The sequence below is a fragment of the Prionailurus viverrinus genome, chromosome A2 (assembly GCF_022837055.1).
Source record: "Prionailurus viverrinus isolate Anna chromosome A2, UM_Priviv_1.0, whole genome shotgun sequence".
Lineage (NCBI taxonomy): Eukaryota > Metazoa > Chordata > Mammalia > Carnivora > Felidae > Prionailurus > Prionailurus viverrinus.
In genome coordinates, this window is record NC_062562.1 from 79,228,524 (window position 1) to 79,249,443 (window position 20,920).

Genomic DNA, 20,920 nt, shown 5'->3' on the forward strand with positions numbered 1-20,920 from the left:
TGCATGGCTGATTTCCTCTGCGATGGGAGGGGAAGGTGGGGGCAAGTTCCATTCATCTGCAGCCAGACCTCCTTCTCTGCAAACCTAACAGTTCTGAATCTGATCTTGGCACAGGGTGAGGTGTGCTGGCTCCTTACCCGTACGTGCAAGCACCTGGGACAGCCAGCCACAGGAATCCTTCTTTAATCAGGCTTTTTGAGAGATAATCAGCCAGGCCCTTCCCATCCATTCACAACAGGAAGTTAGGTCTTACTTTCCCTGGATTGAGTCGATCTCGGCCTGGCTGTCACATGTCTTGAAGGACTTTTCTTAACACATCAAGGAGGGGGAGGCAGCCTGTGGGACCTCACAGGGCATCTTGGGCCACACCTGTCCAGTGCCGGGGCGTGTCTGGACCGATGCTGTGTCTAAGGGAAGCCCTCTCCCTCTTCAACGTCCTCTTACCAATGGCGTCCTGTCCACGCAACGTGGGAGGGGGGGCTGAAGCCTTAACAAAGGCATCACCTGTCCTTCACCTGTGGTGGCACCTAAGGGGACACTATTCTAGCCCCATCTCTGTTTGCTAGCAAAGCAGATCATGCATAGGTTTCTCACCCCCATGCTCTCCCTTCCCCATCTCCGTTCATAACTGGGTGAAAATATATAGAATCATAGACTGTTTCCATGGGAAAGTTTTAATGGGAAGTTTTTACTGGGGAGTCTAGCCCAGCACTGGGTTGAATTCACAGCTACATCAAAATCACCTGGGAAACTTTGTTCCAAAATACAGCTTCCTGGGACTCACTCCCAGAATTCCTAATTCACTTAGTCTGGATAGGAGCTAGGAGTTTGTACCTTAAAAGCTCCTAAGAGATTTTGCTGCCCAGCTTGGTGTGGAGCCACAGGCCTGGTCCCATGGCCTCTTTTCACCAGCAGGGGCAAGTGTGCTCTAGGGACCCAGAGAGGCCTCGTATGTTGACAAGTTAGGGACGGAGGCCCAAAGCTCCATGGATTATGGTCCAGCCCTGCCTTCTCACAACCACCATGGCCAGATGGATGGGACCTGGGTGACTGGGTGAGGGCCAGCCGTAGGGCATGGACTCGGGGGCCCCCATTCATCCATAGTCCCGGGGAAGGGCAGAGGAGAGGAGCTCTTTGACCGGTCCTTACAGAACCTGTACTTGCACTCTCAGCCCTCCACAGCCACCAGTGGCCATGTGCACAGCACCTCAAAACCCACCGTTGCTGGCATTGGAGCCCTTAAGGGTCTGGACAGTGTCCCAGCTGGGTGGATTTGACACGGAGGGGGAAGTAGAAGTTCACCAGTACAGATGACCCCGGGCCCCCAAGTGCATTGAGTACATTTGTCTTCTGCTGTGAGCATTGGGCCCTTCTCAAAAGAGGAGACTGTCCAAAGATACCCAGCCCCACTCCCCAGCAGTTCACACTGAGAAACCTCTAGCATAACAGGTGGAAACTCCACAGAGACAGGATTTGCATCTGAATCAAAAACAGCATTGAGGGGCACCTGGGTGGCTCAGTCAGTTAAGCATCCGACTCTTGGTTTTGGATCATGATTTCACAGTTCGTGAGTTCCCATGTCAGACTCTTTGCTGACAGCATGGAGTCTGCTTGGGATTCTCTCTCTCTCTCTCTCTCTGTCTCTGTCTCTGTCTCTGTCTCTTTCTCTTTCTCTGTCTCCCTCTCCCTAGCCCTCCCTGTGCTCCCTTTCTCTCTCTCTCTCAAATACATAAACTTAAAAAAAAACAAAACAGCATTTAAACCAGGAAAACAAAAATCCTGGAGCTCTGGACAGCCCTGGAAGGGGAAAGCTGTGCAGGGTGCTAGAGGGAGCCTCCTGCCACAGAGAATTGAGGGTCCAGAGCTGCAGTCCCCTTGCGAAAGTGTCTTCCTGAACACGCCCCCCCCCCCCCCCCCTCGGGCCTTGGATGGCATTTGTGCGAGGGAGGCCTACAGGGACGGGAAGAGAGGATACGTGGCCTGGCTGTTGCTGGTGGTATTCCCGGAAGGTGGGATCTTTTTTTTTTCCCCTGGTGAGAGGACGTCTGATGGCACTGTGAGAAAGCTTCCCCAGGCATGCAGACCTTAAGTAAATAAAAGCACAAAAATAGATTTTTCAAACTGTGTCCTTCCAGAGCATAGGAGGATTTACTGAGAAATTGGATTGAATTCCCCCTGACTCACCTTACTGCTGAATGGAGGAATTCAAGGGAAAAGTATGTGTCTCCCACCACCTATCTGCCCAAACAGTGCCGACTGCACGGCTTGCCGCTCTTAATGGGTGACCTTTTAAAAAGCAGCTGGGGGTGTCTGAACAGCAGGCTGGAGATTGGGCTGAAGCTTAGCTGGGCCACCCCTACACCTGAACCTTCCACTCCCTGGGACGAGAGAGAGATTTATCGTAGAGCCTCTGCCCTGTCTGGGCATTACAGATTGGTTTCCTGCAGGTGTGAAGGCCAGGAGACAGCCCTCAGGGGATTGGGGTTGTTTTTCTAGTGACGATGAGGGATTGGCCCTGAAGCATCCATATCCTACTCTATATTCCACTTGGGTATCGACACTGCAGTTTGCCAGATGGCTAGCCTCGTGCTGGAGTTTATGCTGTGACCACAGAGCGCAAGGGAGGTTTTCTCCTGAGCCACCCCATGGGGACTTAATCACCAGAACACCATTATTATCATTAGCACCGTCTAGCAGGTAGGTTTTCAGAAACCAGGTTTTAAATGGCCCCAAACCATCCAGGGACCTAAGTATGGTGCCCAGGACCACGTTCCATAGAGTTTGGGTTCTAGAAGAGAACTTTCTTATGGAAGAGAACCAGTGGAGTGCTAGCATACCGGCCCTCTGAACAAATTTAAGAGCCCTGAGCGTATCGTTTGCTGATTTTCGAGGCGTAGGTACTCCCACTGTGGTGAATTTCAAAGAGCCAATGTGAAGCCGCTAAATGTAGAGCTGGGAAGAGAGGCTCACAGTTGGGTCAGTTCCAGCATACCACCGACTCTCTAACCCATAGATCCAAAGCATTTACAAGGAGAGATAAGTAAGAGGGGCCTACAAAACCACATGCCAAGGGTACCCACAGTGACACCCTCACATGTACAGAACACGCCTTCCCCTTGGCTAACACAGGCTCTGAACCAATGAGAGGTTCCATATCGCCAAACTGACACTCGTGTGGCACGCCATGTGTCTTCATGTTAGTAGTTTCCATGATACGATAGTGATTGGACAAGTTTAGGGGTTATCACATCCCATGAGGAGCTGGTTAAAAGTCTATCCTCCTGGACTCCATCCCCAGAGAATCTCATTCCACAGACCTGGGAAAGAGTCCAGACACCGACATCGGCCACCGAATCGCAGGTAGTATTCACACTTTGAGAAACCCTCACCTACTGGTTACTCACCCAGTGGCTTCAGTGACTACAAGTTCAAGGTCTGGTGGCTTTTAGCATAATGATTTCATTCTCCACATTCACTGTTTTCCCACAGTGAAACAGGATTGTTTTCTTTTTTTGTTTATTTATTTTTGAGAGAGAGAGAGAGAGAGAGAGCAGGGGAGGGGCAGAGAGAGAGGAAGACACAGAATCTGAAGCAGGCTCCAGGCTCTGAGCTGTCAGCACAGAGCCTGACATTGGGTTCGAACCCACGAACCGTGAGATTGTGACCTGAGCTGAAGTCGGACGCTCAACCAACTGAGCCACCCAGGTGTCCCAGGATTATTTTCTTAAAGTCCCACCATGCAAAATCAGATTCCAAATCATAATAATAGCTAACACTTATTGAGAGCTTTGCAAGCAGCAGACATCAAAGGCTGTTACTCCCATCTCATCTTGACAACTGCCCTATTGTTATCCTTCCCATTTTGTGGATGAGGAAACCAAGGACCAGAGAAATTTCCTACGGATTCAAATCCAGTCTGACTCCAGAGCCCACATTTTAAGCATGACACTGAGCTGCCTCTGTGAACTAGTGTTCCTCTGAGGTGGTGGCTTTTGGTTTAGCTAGTTCCGTGCAATTTCATGGGCATTTAATTGAGTGCCTGTAAGGCACTGGCAATGGCATAAGTTCTCTCCTTTAATTCTCCCAACAACCTTACGGGGAAGCCATGACTACTATTTTCCAGAAGAGGTTCCTCTGCTTGCCCCGTGTTGCACAGCCAGCTAGAGGCCAAGTAGGAATTTGTCACTCATCCTGTACTACCCGACAGCTGTCCCGGCTAAGTCCCCTGGGTGCTTCCTTAGTCTAAAGTAAGGCAGTTTTGTCGCATTGGTGCTCTGTTAAGCATTTGAGCGTGTGCCTGGCACCCTTGATTTTTTACTGTTATGTGTCTGAGTCTATGTGTAAAACATCAGTGTACAAATGGGGAAGATAGGCCTGTCCACCACTCTGTGTTTACAGATGCGTAACAGATGTGTTATCAGGTGCGTAGGACTAAGTGTGGCAATAAGTGCGATAAATACAGAGGAAGAGCTAGTTGTGTCTGGAAGGCTCCCTGAAGGAGGTCGCACTAATGCTGACCTGGAAGGATGTACAGGACTGCAGTGAGTGTGGAGGAGGGGCAGAGGAAGGACTCCAGGGGAGGGGGGCATGGCAGAAGCTGACCGCAGGACCCAGAGGCAGCGCTGGATCCCAGAGTCTCATGAGCCCCACTAAGAGTCTCCCCTTTCTCCTTGGATGCATAACTCGCTTCATGCTTGATTTGTGATCGAAGACATCGTGATTTTTCTCCTCCAGCTGATCGATCTCATTTTCCATTAGTACCTTAAAACAGCTTTCTGTAATCTTTTCTATGCTGGATTTTTTCTTTCTGAGTCTCTGCTCAGAAGGTTGCTGGCTTTAAGCACCGGCCCATCAGTGTGTGGCCGGTTTGGGGAGCCTGTGTGTGAGGAGATGCTCCTTTTCTGTTCTCCTAGAGCAGAAGTGCCTTTCTGTACTTGGATGCAGCAGCAGGTGGAGCTGGGGTGGCTCTGCGCGCCGCCCCCGCACCCACCCCGGTAAGCACCCTGTTCCTAGGGGGCTGCCTTGGGGTATCTGTCCACAGCTTCCTGCAGTCTGGCCATCCCCATGGCTTGAGTGCTTCAAACACTGATTCCCAGGGACATTAAGCAGTTCTTGCCATTGTCCTCTGGCTATGCCAAGTGCATGTTTCTCATGACAGAGCCAAATGGCACATTTTCCTCTGAGCTTGGCAGCATCGTTTGGGTGATCATTGGAGTCTTGAAGGGCACTTATGGGGTTCCATAGCCTTCACAAATGGCCCTCTGGGGAAAAAAATGCCACTGTCTCTTTGCCAGTTACAGCCAGAACCAGCTCTGCTTTGCTCTCAGAGCCACTGACAAGTGCCATGGGATCTGGGGGTCTAAGAGACCCTCTGAATAGAAACAAGCTTACCACTGCCAGGGGACTCATCAAGACCACCAGGCCCTAAGGCCCCCCCCCCATCATTCCTGGCCATTTGTCTCATGGATTCTGAGCATCTGCAAACACACTGATGTAACTCCTCATCACGGAGCAGTGGGTCAGCATGTCTGAAATGATGGGCACATTTTCTGGGGTGGGCGTTTTCTTGGCCCTGTGGTCTCCATGGCATGTTCTGGATAGCATCGGTAACAATAATTTGATAGCTGAAGCCTGCCATGATACACTCATGAAGGCACCGTCTAGTGTCTTTAAAATGTCACATTTCCAGCATTCACGAGGCATCACTGGAGGACTGACTTCTTCAGGAGCTCTGTTTTCAGCAGGTTCCAGCAACCTGCTTTCTTGTCATTCAAGAAACCTCCCAAATTTCTGTGCTGAAGCAGTAGAGCATCTCTGTGGTAAATGCTGCCTGGCCTCTCCAGTCCATTTCTAAATTAAAATCTCTACACAGTGCTGGAAGGCCTAGTGAGACATTCCTCTTAATTGTCCTGATCTTAGCAGGGGCTATGAAAACCCTCAATATGGCATGGTTTGGCCCCCACAGATAGCTGGGTGCCCCAACCCCATCCCATTCTTTTGACTGGGGCTCTCGGTCTCATTTTCATCAAGGTGGAATGAAAGCCTCTTGGCATGCAACTTTCAAGAAGCAAAATGGTGGGTATCAAGTCCTCCAGTGTGCCTCAAAGCAGCCTTTTTTAAGCTTAACATCTATTCAAGGTTCAGGGAGAAGGCTGATTCAGTTGCCTATGAAGAGAACTTTGATTCTGGCTCCTACTGTGTGAACAGAACGTGCTGGGGTGGGGAAGATGAAACTGTTCCTGAGGCTTGGTCTGTGCTCTCGTGTAGTTTCTAATGCCACTCTTGAAAACCAACTGCTACTCTTTTGGTGTGGCCTAAGTTTCTTGTTATCTTGTTTTCTTCTTTTTTTAATTTTTATTTGTTTTTATTAAAGCCAGCTCACTCTTGTCACCCAAAACGGTAGCATTTGGTGTAGCAGTGAAACAGGCTGGGACTGAATTAATTCCACTTCAAAACCACATTGCTCAAATAATGCTTCCTAAGATAGAAAAAGAGAGAATGAGATGATAGATGACAGAAAGCAAGCAAGAAAGAAAAAAAAATGATAGACATAGAAGATAGATAAATAGGTAGGTAGGTAGCTAGAGTAGATATGATCGATATATCAAGATAGATGATTGATAGACATAGACAGATGGTTGATGAGAAAGGGTAAATGAGATAAAGACAGACAGACAGATGGCCCTCACTAACTCCTCTTAAGAATAAGCCACTTAGATTTTGTGCCTTATTTACCTTTTCTAGGGATTTCCTTTGTAACATGAATGTGTTGTCCTCCCCTCTTCCTCCACTGTTCTTCTCCTGACATACTCCCTGCTGGACCAGTCATCGTATAACTGAAAAGCCAGAAAGGATTTAAGAGACCAGTTAGTTCATCCTCCAGACTCAGTCAGAGTGCCACAACAAGAAGGTAGACTGTACTATATGAAAAGGCACCAAAGGAGATGTTTCCATTGATTTCCCCTTGACCTATTGAGGTAGTTCTTGACTGCAGTGTTCTGTTCAGTCTGGAAACTATTTTTGCCCGTAACCTGTCTTGTGAGGAAAGGGATCATCACCTCCTTGTCCTCAAACCCACTGTCCTCTTCCTTGAAATATGGCACCTGCCTCCACCTCTCAAAGATCTCTCTTGGGTGGGAGGTGGGCGGAGGTGTCACAGACTGTGCCAGGAGACCCAACGTGGACTCAAGAGATGCCCCAGCATGAAGGTGGAAGGAGTCACCCCAGAATGAATTGGAAACAGGCCTCACACAGAACAGCTCTTAAATTTCCTGTCCTGAGGGAGGCTCAAGGTAGGAAAACCCTATTCCAAACAAAGAAGCAAAGCAAGACCTACTGACGAAGAATGAGAAAAAATGCCCAGGGAGACCTACTGATAACAACTATTATCTCTACTGTAGTCCTCACTTTGAAGGGAACGTGGGCATAAAGATTTAGGTGAACATTTAAATGTTTAAATGACGCAGGTGGGAGCACCTGAGAGGGAAGGGAGGCTGGTGACAACTTTCAGCCATATTCCACAGCATTCATAGGCCCCTCTACTCACCTAAAGCCAGAGGAAGGGACTAGAATTTCCCCCAATAGGTTGATGCTTCTCTCTCTAGTTGAGTCATAGTGAACTATACAATTTTTACATAATAGGCCTTTGGTTGAACATGCTACACCCACCCTTGTCCTCTCCACAGAACTTTTCTCTCCCTGGGCCCAGGGCACTTAGGCTGACGTGGTGAGGGGGGTTGGAGGCTGTCCTGTCCATGTAGCTGATCCCTGAACCCAAGCTTGCTATAAGCGAAGCTTTAGCTAGGACCCTTATCAGGACTCCACAACCAGCCAAAGTGGGGTTATATGTTCTTCAGCTGTCCTGAGGGGCCAGAAGCCACCGGCTGACCTGGATGGAATGGTGGACAAGGCTGTGTGTGACTGGATGGGAAGGAGCCCGGGTGTCCCTGCAGCTGCTGGAAAGGGAGTCAGGACTGGGTTTATATCCCTGGGAACATTTTTAGGGACATATTGTTGGCATCGCAGCTTAAGCCACACATAAGCAAAGGGGAGCCCTTTGCAAAACGCTTTTCTTAGCTACCAGGGTCACTGCTGACTGGTAGATCCTCTGCCTGGTTGGGCTCAGGTTGCTCAGTGTGCCCTGGGCTGAGCCTGGCTGCTGTGTTGGTCCAGCGTCAGACAGGACAGAGCTGACGCCAGAAGGACTGAGGGAAGTCTTGATCTTCCGGGCCCTGGATCACTGTCTTGATGTACAAGACACCTGACTGCCCCAGCATGAGGAAATGGAAAATGAGACCAGGGGGAGCATCCAGAAAACACCCCTAAGCGCACCCCGAATACTGGTTCTGAGGGGGCCATCACTGGGAGTGGGATGGGGAATAGCCATGTTTGCCAGATGAGGAAGGGCCCAGCCTTCCTGAGTCGGGCACGGGGGTTGGGGGTGAAGGGGGGAGGGGACAAGAAGTAACCACTTCTTCACTACGATGGCCTGTGTGGCCCTTGCCTCCTCCCTAAAGTCAGACAGCCCGGACTTATCTCCCAAGGAGCTCTAAGAACAAACAAATAGACATAGTTATTGACCTCATAATTGTAGATAGCAGCATGAGTATTGGGGCAGTTTGTTACCATGTACAACTTCCCCCTTTGAGGGAAGAGAAAATTAAGGAGCACAAAAAGTAAATCAACTTCTTGGAACCTCCAGCCTCATTAACTAATTGACATTTATTAAGCAGCTACCTAATGTGCCAGACTGGTAGGCTGGGGACATATAAAGGGCACTGAGTCGCAAGTCCTGTCCTCAAGGAGATCCCAGTCTGGAGAGAGAGGTGTAAACCAAGTGCCCTGGTACAGCCTGGGAGCTGTGGTCACATCGTGGAGGGCACACACCAGGAGGGAGGTTGGTGGACTCTGCCTCGCCTCTGGGTGAGGCGGAGAAGGCTTCCCGGAGGAGGGGACTGGGGAAGTGGAGAGACAGGAAGAAGGCCATAGGTAATAATATTATTTCTTTTATATCCTTACGGTGTGCCCTTCACAAATAAGTCCTTTAGCTCCAGATGGGGAAACAGTTTAGAGGGGGTTGTCATGCCAAATGGCAGAGTCAGGATTTGAACTTGAGGCCTCCTGACTCTGGGGCCCAGCTCTGGAGCGACGCGTTTTACCAGGCCCACGTCTCACAGGTTTTGTTCTAAACCCTGGAGTACAGTCACCTCCTGGGTCCAGCTGCCATCCCATCACCCTTCCTTCCTTGTGCTACAGGACGGGAGTTCTGGGTCTGAGGACAAGCCATAGGAGAGTCTGCCCAGGGAGCAACCCCCCCTGCCCCGGCCTCCACACAGCGTGAATGCTTGTGTGTAAAGGCCTTCTGAGGAGGCAGGGATTAGACCGTCTCATGTGGCCATGGCCGTGGCTGTGTTGGTTGGCTGGGCTTGTGGGTTGGTTGGGGTGGGGTCGGTTCACACAGCCTAACACGGGAGCATCCTCCTGCTACCAGGCCTGGCTCCCGGCTGCAGCCTTGCAGGGGGGCTCCTTCCGGCCCAGCTGCAGCAAGAAGAGGCCGGGGGCCCCCTTAGTCCCGGTCTGTCCGAGAAGAAAGGCTCTGTGCCTGCCGCCCGCACATGCCCGCCTGCCCTCATTGACGCCGCGGAGCTCACCACTGCTGCTTGCTTTCTGGTCCTCCTGTTGCCGTTGCCATTTCCAGATTTCATTGTTTTTGAAGCCCTCACAGTCAGGCCCTGGGTTTGCAGAGATGTGAAAGATGGAGAGTGACCGCTTTTTTTTTGTTTTGTTTTTTTTTTTGCATTTTCCTAGAGGGGAATTCAACAACATTCTGCCTGGGAAAGTGGGAGGTATTGGGTCTGAGGTCATTGCTTTGAAGACCCCACGCTGTTTTGATCTCTGAATTTAAGGAGATTTTGGAGTTGGGGAACAAATAGAATCATGCTGTCAGAGCAAAGGAGAAACGTTTTTTATATCCCCTCAAGCTTTCCATTTGACACGAGTGATTAAAATGCAGCTCAAAACTCCACCGGCAGAGAGAAAAGACGAATTAATAAAAACTGTGTAATGAGCATATTAAGATTAATGGGGGAGAGGAAAGCTCTCAGGACCAGCCTCTCCCGGTGTGAGAAGTGCCCCTCCCAAGGTGGCACGCGTCGTTCTTGTAGGTGCCTTTCTGTGTCCTGATCTGAATCTGCTTGGAGGCAGTCATGTGTGTCTTTGAACCACAGTGACTGTTCTCCCCCGTCATTTCCCCAGTTTGAGTTTATGTAAGTGGAAACCCACAGATCACAGCCACCGCCAGCCGCCCGCTCATCTTTTTGACAGTTTTCCAAGGAAGTCCAGTGGCACCTGGCTCTCCAGCCATCGCCCGTCACAGGCTTGTCACACCATCAGCTCCTACCGAGGTCTGTGTGTCCTGTTATCTCCCACAGGCAGAGGCTCCCCTTTCAGGCAGGGCTCACGTTCACCTTCCTGGAAAGGGCTTGGTGTTTTACATAAATACAATCTCAGTGTTTTTCACTACCAGTCGTTTTTTGGAGTGAGTTAAAAGGGAAGCATAATTTCTAAATTATATGAAACTGTTGTTATACTAAGAGTATCATAGGGATTGCTCCCTTGACATTTTTGTAATTCCGATAGACAGTGGGGTGATTTCCCAACCCTGGACAAGACTTCTGGGGAAACTGAAGGACATTTTCTGGGGCTTTTTTTTTTTTCAGGAAACTGAAATTCAAAGTTGTCTGTTTTGCTGTCTTCCCATTCCCCTGCTGTGGGATTTTCTATCGACAGCATAGGTATCACGGATTGCTGATAAGCTGTTCCCCTGCCTTCAAAGCCAGCCTGATTCTTGCAGCTTCCCTGTTCAGCCTGCGCTCCGCTCCGCTCTACATCCCACTTGCAGAGGGAAGGCATCAGCCCTTACTCACGCCTTCTTAACTTTTTCATCTTCTGAGCTCTCACCAGTTGTTGCTTCATAATGTCAGAGTTTCAGGCTCTGGAAGGTGTCCAGGGGCAAATTCAAAGGCGCACAGCCTCTAGTTTGATCCAAATCTACCAAACCAGCCGTCTTCCCATCTTAGAAACATATCCTGTACAAACAGGGGATTGGAGATGTCACCCTGCCTTTTCCTTAACTGCAGCCATTTTCCGAACGTGAAGACTGGATGCAGCAAAAGTTCATATAGACACATGGCTTTGCGTGTCAAAACTGTTCCCCTCAAAAAGCTGTGTGTCTTGATGGGGCGCCTGTGTGGTTCAGTCAGTTGAGCATCGGACTTTGACTTTGGCTCAGGTCATGACCTCACAGTTTGTGAGTTTGAGCCCCGCGTCGGGCTCTCCGCTGTCAGCTCATAGCTCGCTTCGGATCCTCTGTCCCCTCTCTCCCTGCCCCTCCACCACTTGCACTTTCTTGCTCTCAAAAATAAATTAAAAAAAAAAAAGTTTTTTGAAAAAAACTGTATATCTTGAATAAAATGCTACTCCCATCCGGCCAATTTCATTTTAGTATTGACTTAAGAGACAGTTAACCAACCACACCAGGACATCAGAGTTACTGTTTCACTTTCATAGAAACCATTCTGCTGTCCTGAACTTTGTCTCTCCTTCCATCACAGCTGAGCTCTGTCCCCTTCCTCCCTCCTCTGCTGTCTGGGGGTGGGGTGCATTTAGGGAAGGTGAGGCTGTGGGAACCTCGGGGACTGTCCAAAAGCATGCTGAGTATTCCAGCCTCCGTTGATAACATGAATGCAATTGACAGTCGACTCTGCCACAAATGAGAATTTTAGCAGAGGTAAGACAAGAAGTGCCTGCTTTCAAATAGGGGCACCGAGACTAGCCTGTGTGTGATAAATTTATAAACAGCATAAGGTTAATACCATGAGCCTGATCTGTGAGTAACCTCTGTGAACAACCTTTAATAAGTTGACAGACATTGGGAAGAACTCCAGTAACTTAATTCTCTACTCCCCGCTACCCCCACACCACCAACCCCCACCCCCTTCTCTGCACCAGACCGTGGGCAAGTTCTAGCTCGATGTGCTGATCTGATGATACAGAAAGCAATCAACACGTTTACCTGGCTCTGTTGTGCATAAGTTCTTGGGCTAATAATCAGTACCCCAACTGTAATTTTATATTAATATGATGCTTTCCTCCCAAGTTGACAAAAGACTTTCTGTATCCCACTGTGGTAGATGATGAATATCATTTTCTCCATTTTTGTAATTAGGGAAATTGATGCAGGGAAGGGTGATGCCACAATGGGTGCAGGTCAGTGGTATGCTGGCAGATGTTCAAACAACAGTCCTCCGAGAGGTTATAGTGGACACTGACTCACACGGTGTGAATATTCCCACCGTTGTGATTTAACCTACCAATATGCCTCACTGAGTGCTGAACTAGGAGGATGCAGTCAACTCCTGTGAGCTGTTCGGGGGGGCTCCGGCATCAAATTGGCGCTAATGATTCAGTTCAGGCTTCAGATTCCCAGGTGACCACCGAGAACCGGCTCAGACCCTGACTCACTGGACTGCCTTGAGAAATGTTTTTCAGACTTTGAGTTGTGACCTATGAAAGAGTCCTGAAATTTTGAAAACTCAGCATTTTTTAAATGAACTAGAATACGGGGCACCTGGGTGGCTCCGTCAGTTAAGTGTCCGACTTTGACTCAGGTCATGATGTCACAGTTTGTGAGTTTGAGCCCCCACATCCTCAGAGCCTAGAGCCTGTTTTGGATTCTGTCTCCCTCTCTCTCTCTTCTCCTCCCCCGCTCGCGCTCTCTCCCAAAAAAAAATTTTTTTTAATTTTTAAATGAACTAGAATAGAGTAAAACCAAAAGAAATGAGTAGAACAGAACATATCAGAGTGTAATGTACATGTCCCAATGAGAGAAGATGGATGGATAGATAGATGGTTGGTTATGTGGATAGATGGATGGATGGTTGGGTGGATGGATGGATGGATGGATGGATGGATAGGTAGGTAAGTGGATGGATAGATAGATGATAGATAGATAGATAGATAAGTTAGATAAGTTAGATAAGTTAGATAGATAGATAGATAGATAGATAGATAAGTTATATAGTGGGCTGAGGTCAAAAACCAAAAAAATACCTAGAAGTAAGTGTACCTCTGTTTCTCCCATCTGCAAAATGGAGTTAATGAAGCTTGCTCCCTCCTCACATGTTTTCAGGCCAGGAGTATGACTTAAGGTCATCTCTGTGAGTGTCGTGGTGGTGGTAGCTCCCTATCTGACCTACAGTTGATCTATTTGCAGGAGCAAAATGGGGGGAAATGGAGAAGTTGGCCTTTCTGTGTTTGTGAGATGGTTGAACTGTGTTTGAAACTGGACAAAGTCTCATCATTTTGGTAACATGTTTTCCTGGAATCCAGCCACAGCCAGAGAGAGAGCCTTCCCGAAAGCTTCCAGCCTTCCTCGGTCCACACGCACATTCAAGTTCTGCGGATCAGAGGGACCTCCAGGCTTCCCAGGAAGTCTGCTGTGAGTGGTCATAAGGGAGAGGCAAAGGATGTGTTGCCTGGAGCAAAGACTGTCCCACTGGAGAGAGAGCTAGTTAGTTCTGAAAGATGGGAGAGATGACCTTGGTTCTCCACACTCTCTCCCGAATCCCTGGTGGAAGAAAACACAGGCTTTTACGAGCCATCACAGCAACCCCATGAACTGTAAGCCTCATTTTATGGATGAGGAAACTGTCACTGAGAAAGGTTGGGCACCTTCCCGGAGGTTGCCCAGCAAGGAGCACTGTACTCTAATCCCTCCTTCTGAGCCCAGGCCTGCACTCATGCCAGTGACCTCCTCCAAGCCTTGGGACAGCCTATTAGTCATCCAGGCAACCCTTCCAAACTGGTTTCTGCATCTGTGAAATGGGACTTTGCTCTATTAATGAAAAAAGCAGCCTTTTGCTGAGGAGGGAGCCTTGCCCTTTAGAGTCAGAGTCCCAGCATCTCATCTGCACTTACAAATCACGCCCTGGGATCTCAACCAAATTATCTTTGTTTCCTTGCCTGGGAAATGGAGATGATGGCAACTTTCTAGATTAATTATGAGGATTAACTAAGATAATGTTACCACATCAGAAGGTCTAGAAGGACCCATATTAACACATCAGCAGTGGTGGGTGGTCTTGTTGCAGGTGGTTTCACTTTTCCCTCTTTTCTCATCTTTATTCTGGTGCTTCTCTCCAGAAGAGAAGACCAGACCCTATTTGTAGTCTTTGCCCCTTTCCAGGGTGTAAATACTCCCACGATGGCTGATTTCAAGCTATCGCCCTGACACCACGGAATGAGTTGGGGAGAGACATGCTGTAAGCCCACCTCAGCACACACTGCCGTTATTTTAAACTGTGCACAGAATGTCTTTGGGCAGTAAATCGAAAGAGATGGGGATTGATGAATAGAATACCTAACATGTGCCGGGTATAAGAGCTTTCAGTTCCGCCTGTCCTTCCTCCTCCATCCCCAAGCAAACAGCGCATGACCCGCCATCACCTGGCCACGTGAGGGGATGGTCTTCCGAGAGGCCGAGTGCCCTTATCTTGCTCCCCACCCGCCAGGCTCTCAGAACCTGGGCCTGTAGAGGAGATTCTAAGGTCAGCTGACTGAGGAATAATCAGGCAGGCTAGCAGGGGAGACACCCTCACTTTCCACGGGAGACACGCTCTCAGCAGACACGTGCAAGGTTGAAACCACCCTAGAGGAAACCAAGAAGGCTCTCAGTGGAGCGGAGGGCCTGGAGGGGAGTGCGTGCATGCACACACACACACACACACACACACACACACGGCCAGCCAGTCTCTGGCTAGCCTAACTCATGACCTGAGAGGAGTGTGTGTACCTGGGTGGGGCAGGGAGGTGGGGGTTCTGCAGATCTCTGAAGGATTACGGAAGAAGTAGGAGTCCTGACAGGCCTCGGCCGGGTCAGCAGGTGCAGAGGCACAACTCCCCACGCCTGCGATCTGGGCCTGCCGGACTCAGCACAGCTTCCCGCACAGAGTAGGCACTCAAGAAATTTTTGTTAATGCTTGTTTTTTTTTTTAAAGAATGTATTTTTTTTTTTTTTTTTTTAGTTTACTTACTTATTTTGAGAGAAAGCATGATCGGGGGAGGAGCAGAGAGAGGGGTAGAGAGAGAGAATCCCAAGCAGGCTCTGAGCTGTCAGGGCAGAGTCTGATGGAGGGCTCAAATTCATGAACCCTGAGATCATGACCTGAGCCGAAATCAAGAGTCGGATGCTTAACTGACTGAGCTACCCAGGCGCCCCTGGTTTCTTTAATTAATAAGTTTCTGCTGCTCCTTTATAGCCTGATCTCTTGCACACAGGATATAAGGCACGTCAGTAAATGCTTGTTGAATAAATAAGTCTCAGCCCTCTCCAGCTCCTGGTTTCACGTGTACCTGGACATAAAATGTAACTAAATCTAAATGAGATGCACAGTGTTTATAAAAGTTGCTAGTGATTTTTTCAATGTCTTCTAGTTTTTTTGCATTTTTCAAATGTATCTTCAAAGACATAGATCGATGGATCACTTCTGTTATTTTTTTTATAAAAAAGGACCTATATTATAAAAATAAATAACCTATACTACGGAGTGGTATCAACAGCAAAAGACCAACAGCTGTCCTCTCCACCCTGTGGTGCCTGAACCAGGGGCCCCGGACACATTGGGCGGGTCCAGCACGGGCCTCCTCACACTTCGGGACTCCTGTCACAGCTGGGTTCTCTCTCTGCCTCTCTTTCCACAGGCCTCCCGCCCACCAGGCACTGACTAATAACGTTCCCCTCTGGTAACAAGTCTTAGTCAGAAGTGGAAACAGAGGCAAGTTCTGGAGAGAGGAAATAGCAGGCCACGCCCAGGGCCACCGACAAGTGAGAAGTTCAGAGGCCTGCGTCCCCAGCCCCACCCCGTCCCTGCGGTGGAGGCAAGTGGGCCCTCAGGCACCTGCGGCAAGAGCCGGTGTCCCCCTTGCAGCCATACGCCTCCTCCAGGGCAGTGCGGGACTCCGCTCCTTGCCGAGTGACAAATGTGTGGATTCCACTGCTCTCTGAGCTGCAGGGCTGTTCTGAGAACACAGAGCTGAGGGTGCCTCTGTGGAGGCATTTGCTGGGTTATAAATGAGCCGTCCCCACATCAGGAGGAACCCGACTCTTCCCAGTGACCCAGCTCTGCAGCTGGGGGCACCATTGTGCATTTGCCCATTCTGTGTTAAAGACCTAGGTGGAATCTAGAAAATGAGGGCTTTGGGCATGTGGGGAGAGGAAGTTCAGGAGGTTTGTGACAGAAAGCATACTCGTGTGTACACAGTCTCTTCATTCCTCCGTCAACCGTGTCAGTGGTTCTGAGCCTCCTGCTCTGTGATTCTACAACGATTCTAGATCTGGTGGGCTAAGAAGAGGCAAGCCCAGGTGCCCCCAGGGCTCTCTTTGCACCCTGTGGTACACGAAGAGATGTGACCATGTTTCCGCAGAACCTAACTAACTAACTTTCTTTCATTTTTTTCTTTTTGGACTTTTATTCACATACTGCACAATTTACCCATTCAAAGTCTACAAGGCAGTGCTTTGTAGTGCATTCACAAGATTGTACAACCATCACCACTGTCAATATTAGAACATTTTTGTCACCCCGAAAGGAAGCCCTGCATCCCTTAGCAGCACCCCCCAGCCTCCTCCAGGCACCCCAGCCCAAGGCAGGCACAAATCTAATTGTTGTCTCCGATAAATTTCCCTGATCTGGACAAATGGAACCATACAATATATGGCCATTGTGTCTGGCTTCTTTCACTCAATATAACGTCTTCAGGGTTCATCTATGTTGTACAGGTGTCAGTATTCTGTTTCTTTTCGTGGCTGAATAGTATTCCATTACCTGGTTATAATAAATTTTGTTTATCTATTCACCAGTTGATGGATATCTGGGTCATTTCCACTTTGGGGCTGTTAATGAATAATGCTACTATGAACATATGTGTACAAGTTTTTGTGTGGTCATACACGTTCATGTCTCTTAGGCCACATAACTGATTTTTCAACACTGAATAGCGGATTGTGTCACTTTTTTGCTTAAAAAAACCTTCAGTGGCTGGGGCGCTTGGGTGGCTCAATTCAGTTAAGCATCCAGCTCTTGATTTCAGGTCACAACTCAGGTCATGCTCCCAGGGTTGTGGGATCAAGCCCCATGTCAGGCTTCATGCTGAGCATGAAGCCTGAAGCCTGCTTGGGATTCTCTGTCTCTCTCTTTGCCCATTCCCTGCTCGAGCTTTTTCTCCCTCTCTCTCTCTCTCTCTCTCTGAGAAAGAAAGACAGAGAGAGAGAGAGAGAGAGAGAGAGAGAGAAAGAAAGAAGAAAGGAAAGAAAGAGAAAGAAAGAAAGAAAGAAAGAAAGAAAGAAAGAAAGAAAGAAGAAAGAAACCCTCATGGGGTGCCTGGGTGGCTCAGTTAAGCATCTGACTTCAGCTCAGGTCATGATCTCATAGTCCATGAGTTCAAGCCCCACATTGGGCTCTGTGCTGACAGCTTGGAGCCTGGTACCTGCTTTGGATTCTGTGTGTGTGTTTCTCTCTGTCTGCCCCTCCCCACTCACACTCTGTCTCTCTCTCTCTTTCTCTCTCTCAAAAATAAATAAACATTAAAAAACATAATTAAAAAAACCTTCAGTAGCTTCCCTCATTTGTTTTTTTTTTTTTTTATGTTTATTTTTTGAGAGAGAGAGAAACAGGATGAGCAGGGGAGGAGCAGAGAGAGAGACACACACACAGACTCTGAAGGAGGCTCCAGGCTCTGAACTGTCAGCACAGAGCCTGATGTGGGGCTCAAACCCACCAACCATGAGATTATGACCTGAGCTGAAATCTGACACTTAACTGACTGAGCCAGTCAGGCGCCTCAGCTTCCCTTGTTTTTAAAATCAGGTTCAAAACCCTTACTTGGTCCATAAGGCTTACAGCTTCTGGGCTCTCGCCCTTGTCCTCCTGTTCAGCTGAGAGGCTCCTTAGACACACAGAACTTCCTGCTTTGACTGACCGGGACTTTACCCCCGCCCCCCCCCCCTCCTCTGGCCCTTTGTTTACTCCCAACCTGAGCTCTCAGCCAAAATACCCCCCCCCCACCTCCTCAGGGAAGCCTCTGCAATGCCTCTGGCCAGGTTGGGCCCCCATGCTCTCATGGGACTCCTCCCTACATCTTAGTCCCTCAGTTATAACCAAATGATGGCTCGTGTGATTATCTGCTTTACATTTCTCTCTTCTGCCACATAAGCTCCAGGAGAGCAGGGCTCATTGGTGTTCATCAACTACCCACGCCCGTGGCACAGTGCCTGGCACACGTAGGCCTTTGGTAGATATCTGTCAGATGAGTAACAGTTAATGATGGCCCTTGTTTTCAGGCTTCCTTTTGCCTTGGGGTCAAAGGTGATGGGGAAACAGGCACCTCACCCAAGTGACCTCTGCTTCAGCAGGAATGGATCTGGGGGATCCCTCCATCCTAAAATAACTAGCGCCCCATCGGGGGCCGGCTAACACTTGGCCCCTGTGTCAGGACAAGGTAACACCCCCCGCAGATGGGACTCGCAGCCTCGCAGCACCTCTAACACGTGGGGTTATCGCGGTCCGACCCCCGGGCTACGATGAGCAGGGAGTCCGCGAGGCGGCAGCTCCTGCGGGTGCCGGGAGCTGCGTCAGGACTAACCCCGTTCCCTTCCGTAAAGATCATCGCCTTGCTGCGCGTCTCCTTTGAAAAGCTGCCCCGGAGGAAATTGCAAGAGGAAACTGTGCACCCTCTGAGACTTAATTGCTTTTTCAAAAAAACCCTGTTTTCATTTCCCCCACAGATATGCACTTATTTGGCCATTATCCAGCACATGACGACTTCTATCTCGTAGTGTGCGGCGCCTGCAATCAGGCCGTCAAGCCGCAGGTTTTCCAGGCGCACTGCGGTAAGTGGACCCCCGCGCCCCGCGACGCGTTCGCGGCCGCGCCCCTGCGGCTCCCACGCGGGGTTGGCCCCGTGTCTGCTTTAGGCCGGGGCGCCGGGTAGGCTCTTCCTGCGGCCCTGCCTCTGCTCACAGGGGAGCTGTCTTAGGAGCCGCCGTCCTTCTTCGGAAACGCTCAGGCCTGTCAGACCAAGTGAGAGAAACCCTGCAACCCGTTTAGGGAAATGGAAGCCCGCGGGAGCCATCCGCCCAGCCTTTCGGTGGCCTCCGAAGGCGACCAAAGGAAGGGAGGAGCAGGGCCTTGAGGAATTGCTCCTGCAGCCTGACACCGTGTCCCACTGGCAGAGAGGGCCAGACCGGGTCTCCCCGGGTTCACATGAGGAGGGGCTGGAGCCGAGGGCAGCCCAGTGTGGGGCTGTCGGGGCCCTGCCCCAGGGAAATAAACGCCTGGTACTTAAAGCCTCAGGTTTAGTTTCTCTTTCTCCAAGAATGCTCACTGTTTGTGTGTGGGAACCTGCTTTCCCTCTGTATCGTTACATCCTTGGTCTCACAAATTCCCTTCAGTAGGTCAGCAGTGAACCCTAGACCCCCTTCCATGCGGGTGCCTACAGCAGAGAAAGTCCGCCTGCCCACCCTGTCAGGAACGCACAAGCAGCTGATGACCTTAGGCAGGCAGTTACTTAACCTCTCTGGATGGAAGTTTCCTTATCTTTAATTTACATGGGACGTTGGACCAGATGATTTCCAAAGCTGTGATATGTTGTGAATTCCAGAACGGTTATTTCCCAATCTTTTTATTTAAGCCAGACTCCCTTTTGATGAACGTAATGTCGCAGTGCCCTCTTTTACTGTTACATCTCAAAGCACGGTTACATGTTGTGCCTAAAAAAAAAAAAAAAAAAAAAAAAAAAAAAAAAAAAATCAAAGCAGTAATACTATTGAGCATGCTTTTGTAAATGAGATGTCTCCCCGTTTCTCACACTCAGAATTTCTGACTTTCCCCCACCCCTTCAGTTATCACTATTCTGTAATAAGTAGGTTTAAAATAAAGGGAGTTGCTTGTCTGAGCTCTTCAGTAAATGTATTTGGGCCTTTAGAATAGCTTTTATGTATTCCAATATCATCTATGAATATGTATACATGTATATGATATATACATGTCTAAATACATATAATCTATCAGTGTGTGTGTGTATATATAGTGGCCATATTTTCTGTTGTTAATACACAAAGAGAATCCAGGATTTAGGGGCCCTCTGCAAGACTTTCTTACCTACACAAGGCAGAGAGAGTCCCCTACTTAAAGTGCCATACAGAAAGCTCTGTTTTCAGAGGCCAAGTCTCCTGACGTGCCTGCAGCCAGCTCTGTGAGCTTGAGCTACTTGCTGAAGGTCTTGGGGCTTGGCTTTCCTCTTCTCTTCCATGAGGAGTGATTTCCACGGGTGCTTCTAACTCTAACATTTTCATTTCTGGCTGAGTGAGCATGAAAGGAGCAAGTTGTGTGCTCGGCACGAGCTGACCTTCTTGCTCAGTGCTCTGTAGCAAATGACCCTCCCTTCCTCCAAGAAGAGAGAGAAAAGGTCAAACCTTTCCGACAGGAAACTGTCAGAGACCGAGAGGTGGTGCCACCAGCTAAGGTGACAGGTGGGGGAATCGAAAGCAGAGCAGCGGCAGGAAGATCCCACACAGCTAGTGGCTCAGTGAATCACCGTGGAATCTGTGTGGCCGATTGCTTCTGTTGGTCTCATGACGGATGATGCAGAGGCTAGATCACCCCGAATGTGATGGGCATTCCTTCATTCACAGGGATGTGCTGCTGTTGTGGGCACTGGGATATGCCTGCGAACAAGACAGACGAAAATCCCATAAGCCATCAAAACCTTCCCTGGGAACTTAATCCACTGGCAGAGTCTCTGATGGAAGGAACCAGAAAGGGACCTCGGACCCCACTATGCCCTGCAGAATTCTGCCCAAGGC

At 49.3% G+C, this 20,920-nt stretch overlaps 1 protein-coding gene across 7 annotated transcripts in view; it reads left to right on the top strand.

Moving 5' to 3' along the window:
• Positions 1-20,920, top strand: part of ATXN7L1 (ataxin 7 like 1) — a 247,649-nt gene that overhangs the window by 67,143 nt on the left and 159,586 nt on the right. For 6 of the 7 annotated variants that reach the window (XM_047841233.1, XM_047841239.1, XM_047841267.1 and 3 more), the window contains exon 3: positions 18,842-18,946. The exons of the other annotated variant lie outside the window; for it this stretch is intronic. In XM_047841233.1, the coding sequence (XP_047697189.1) occupies positions 18,842-18,946 (105 nt within the window). The remainder of the gene's footprint in view (positions 1-18,841; positions 18,947-20,920) is intronic. 7 annotated transcript variants of the gene reach the window in all.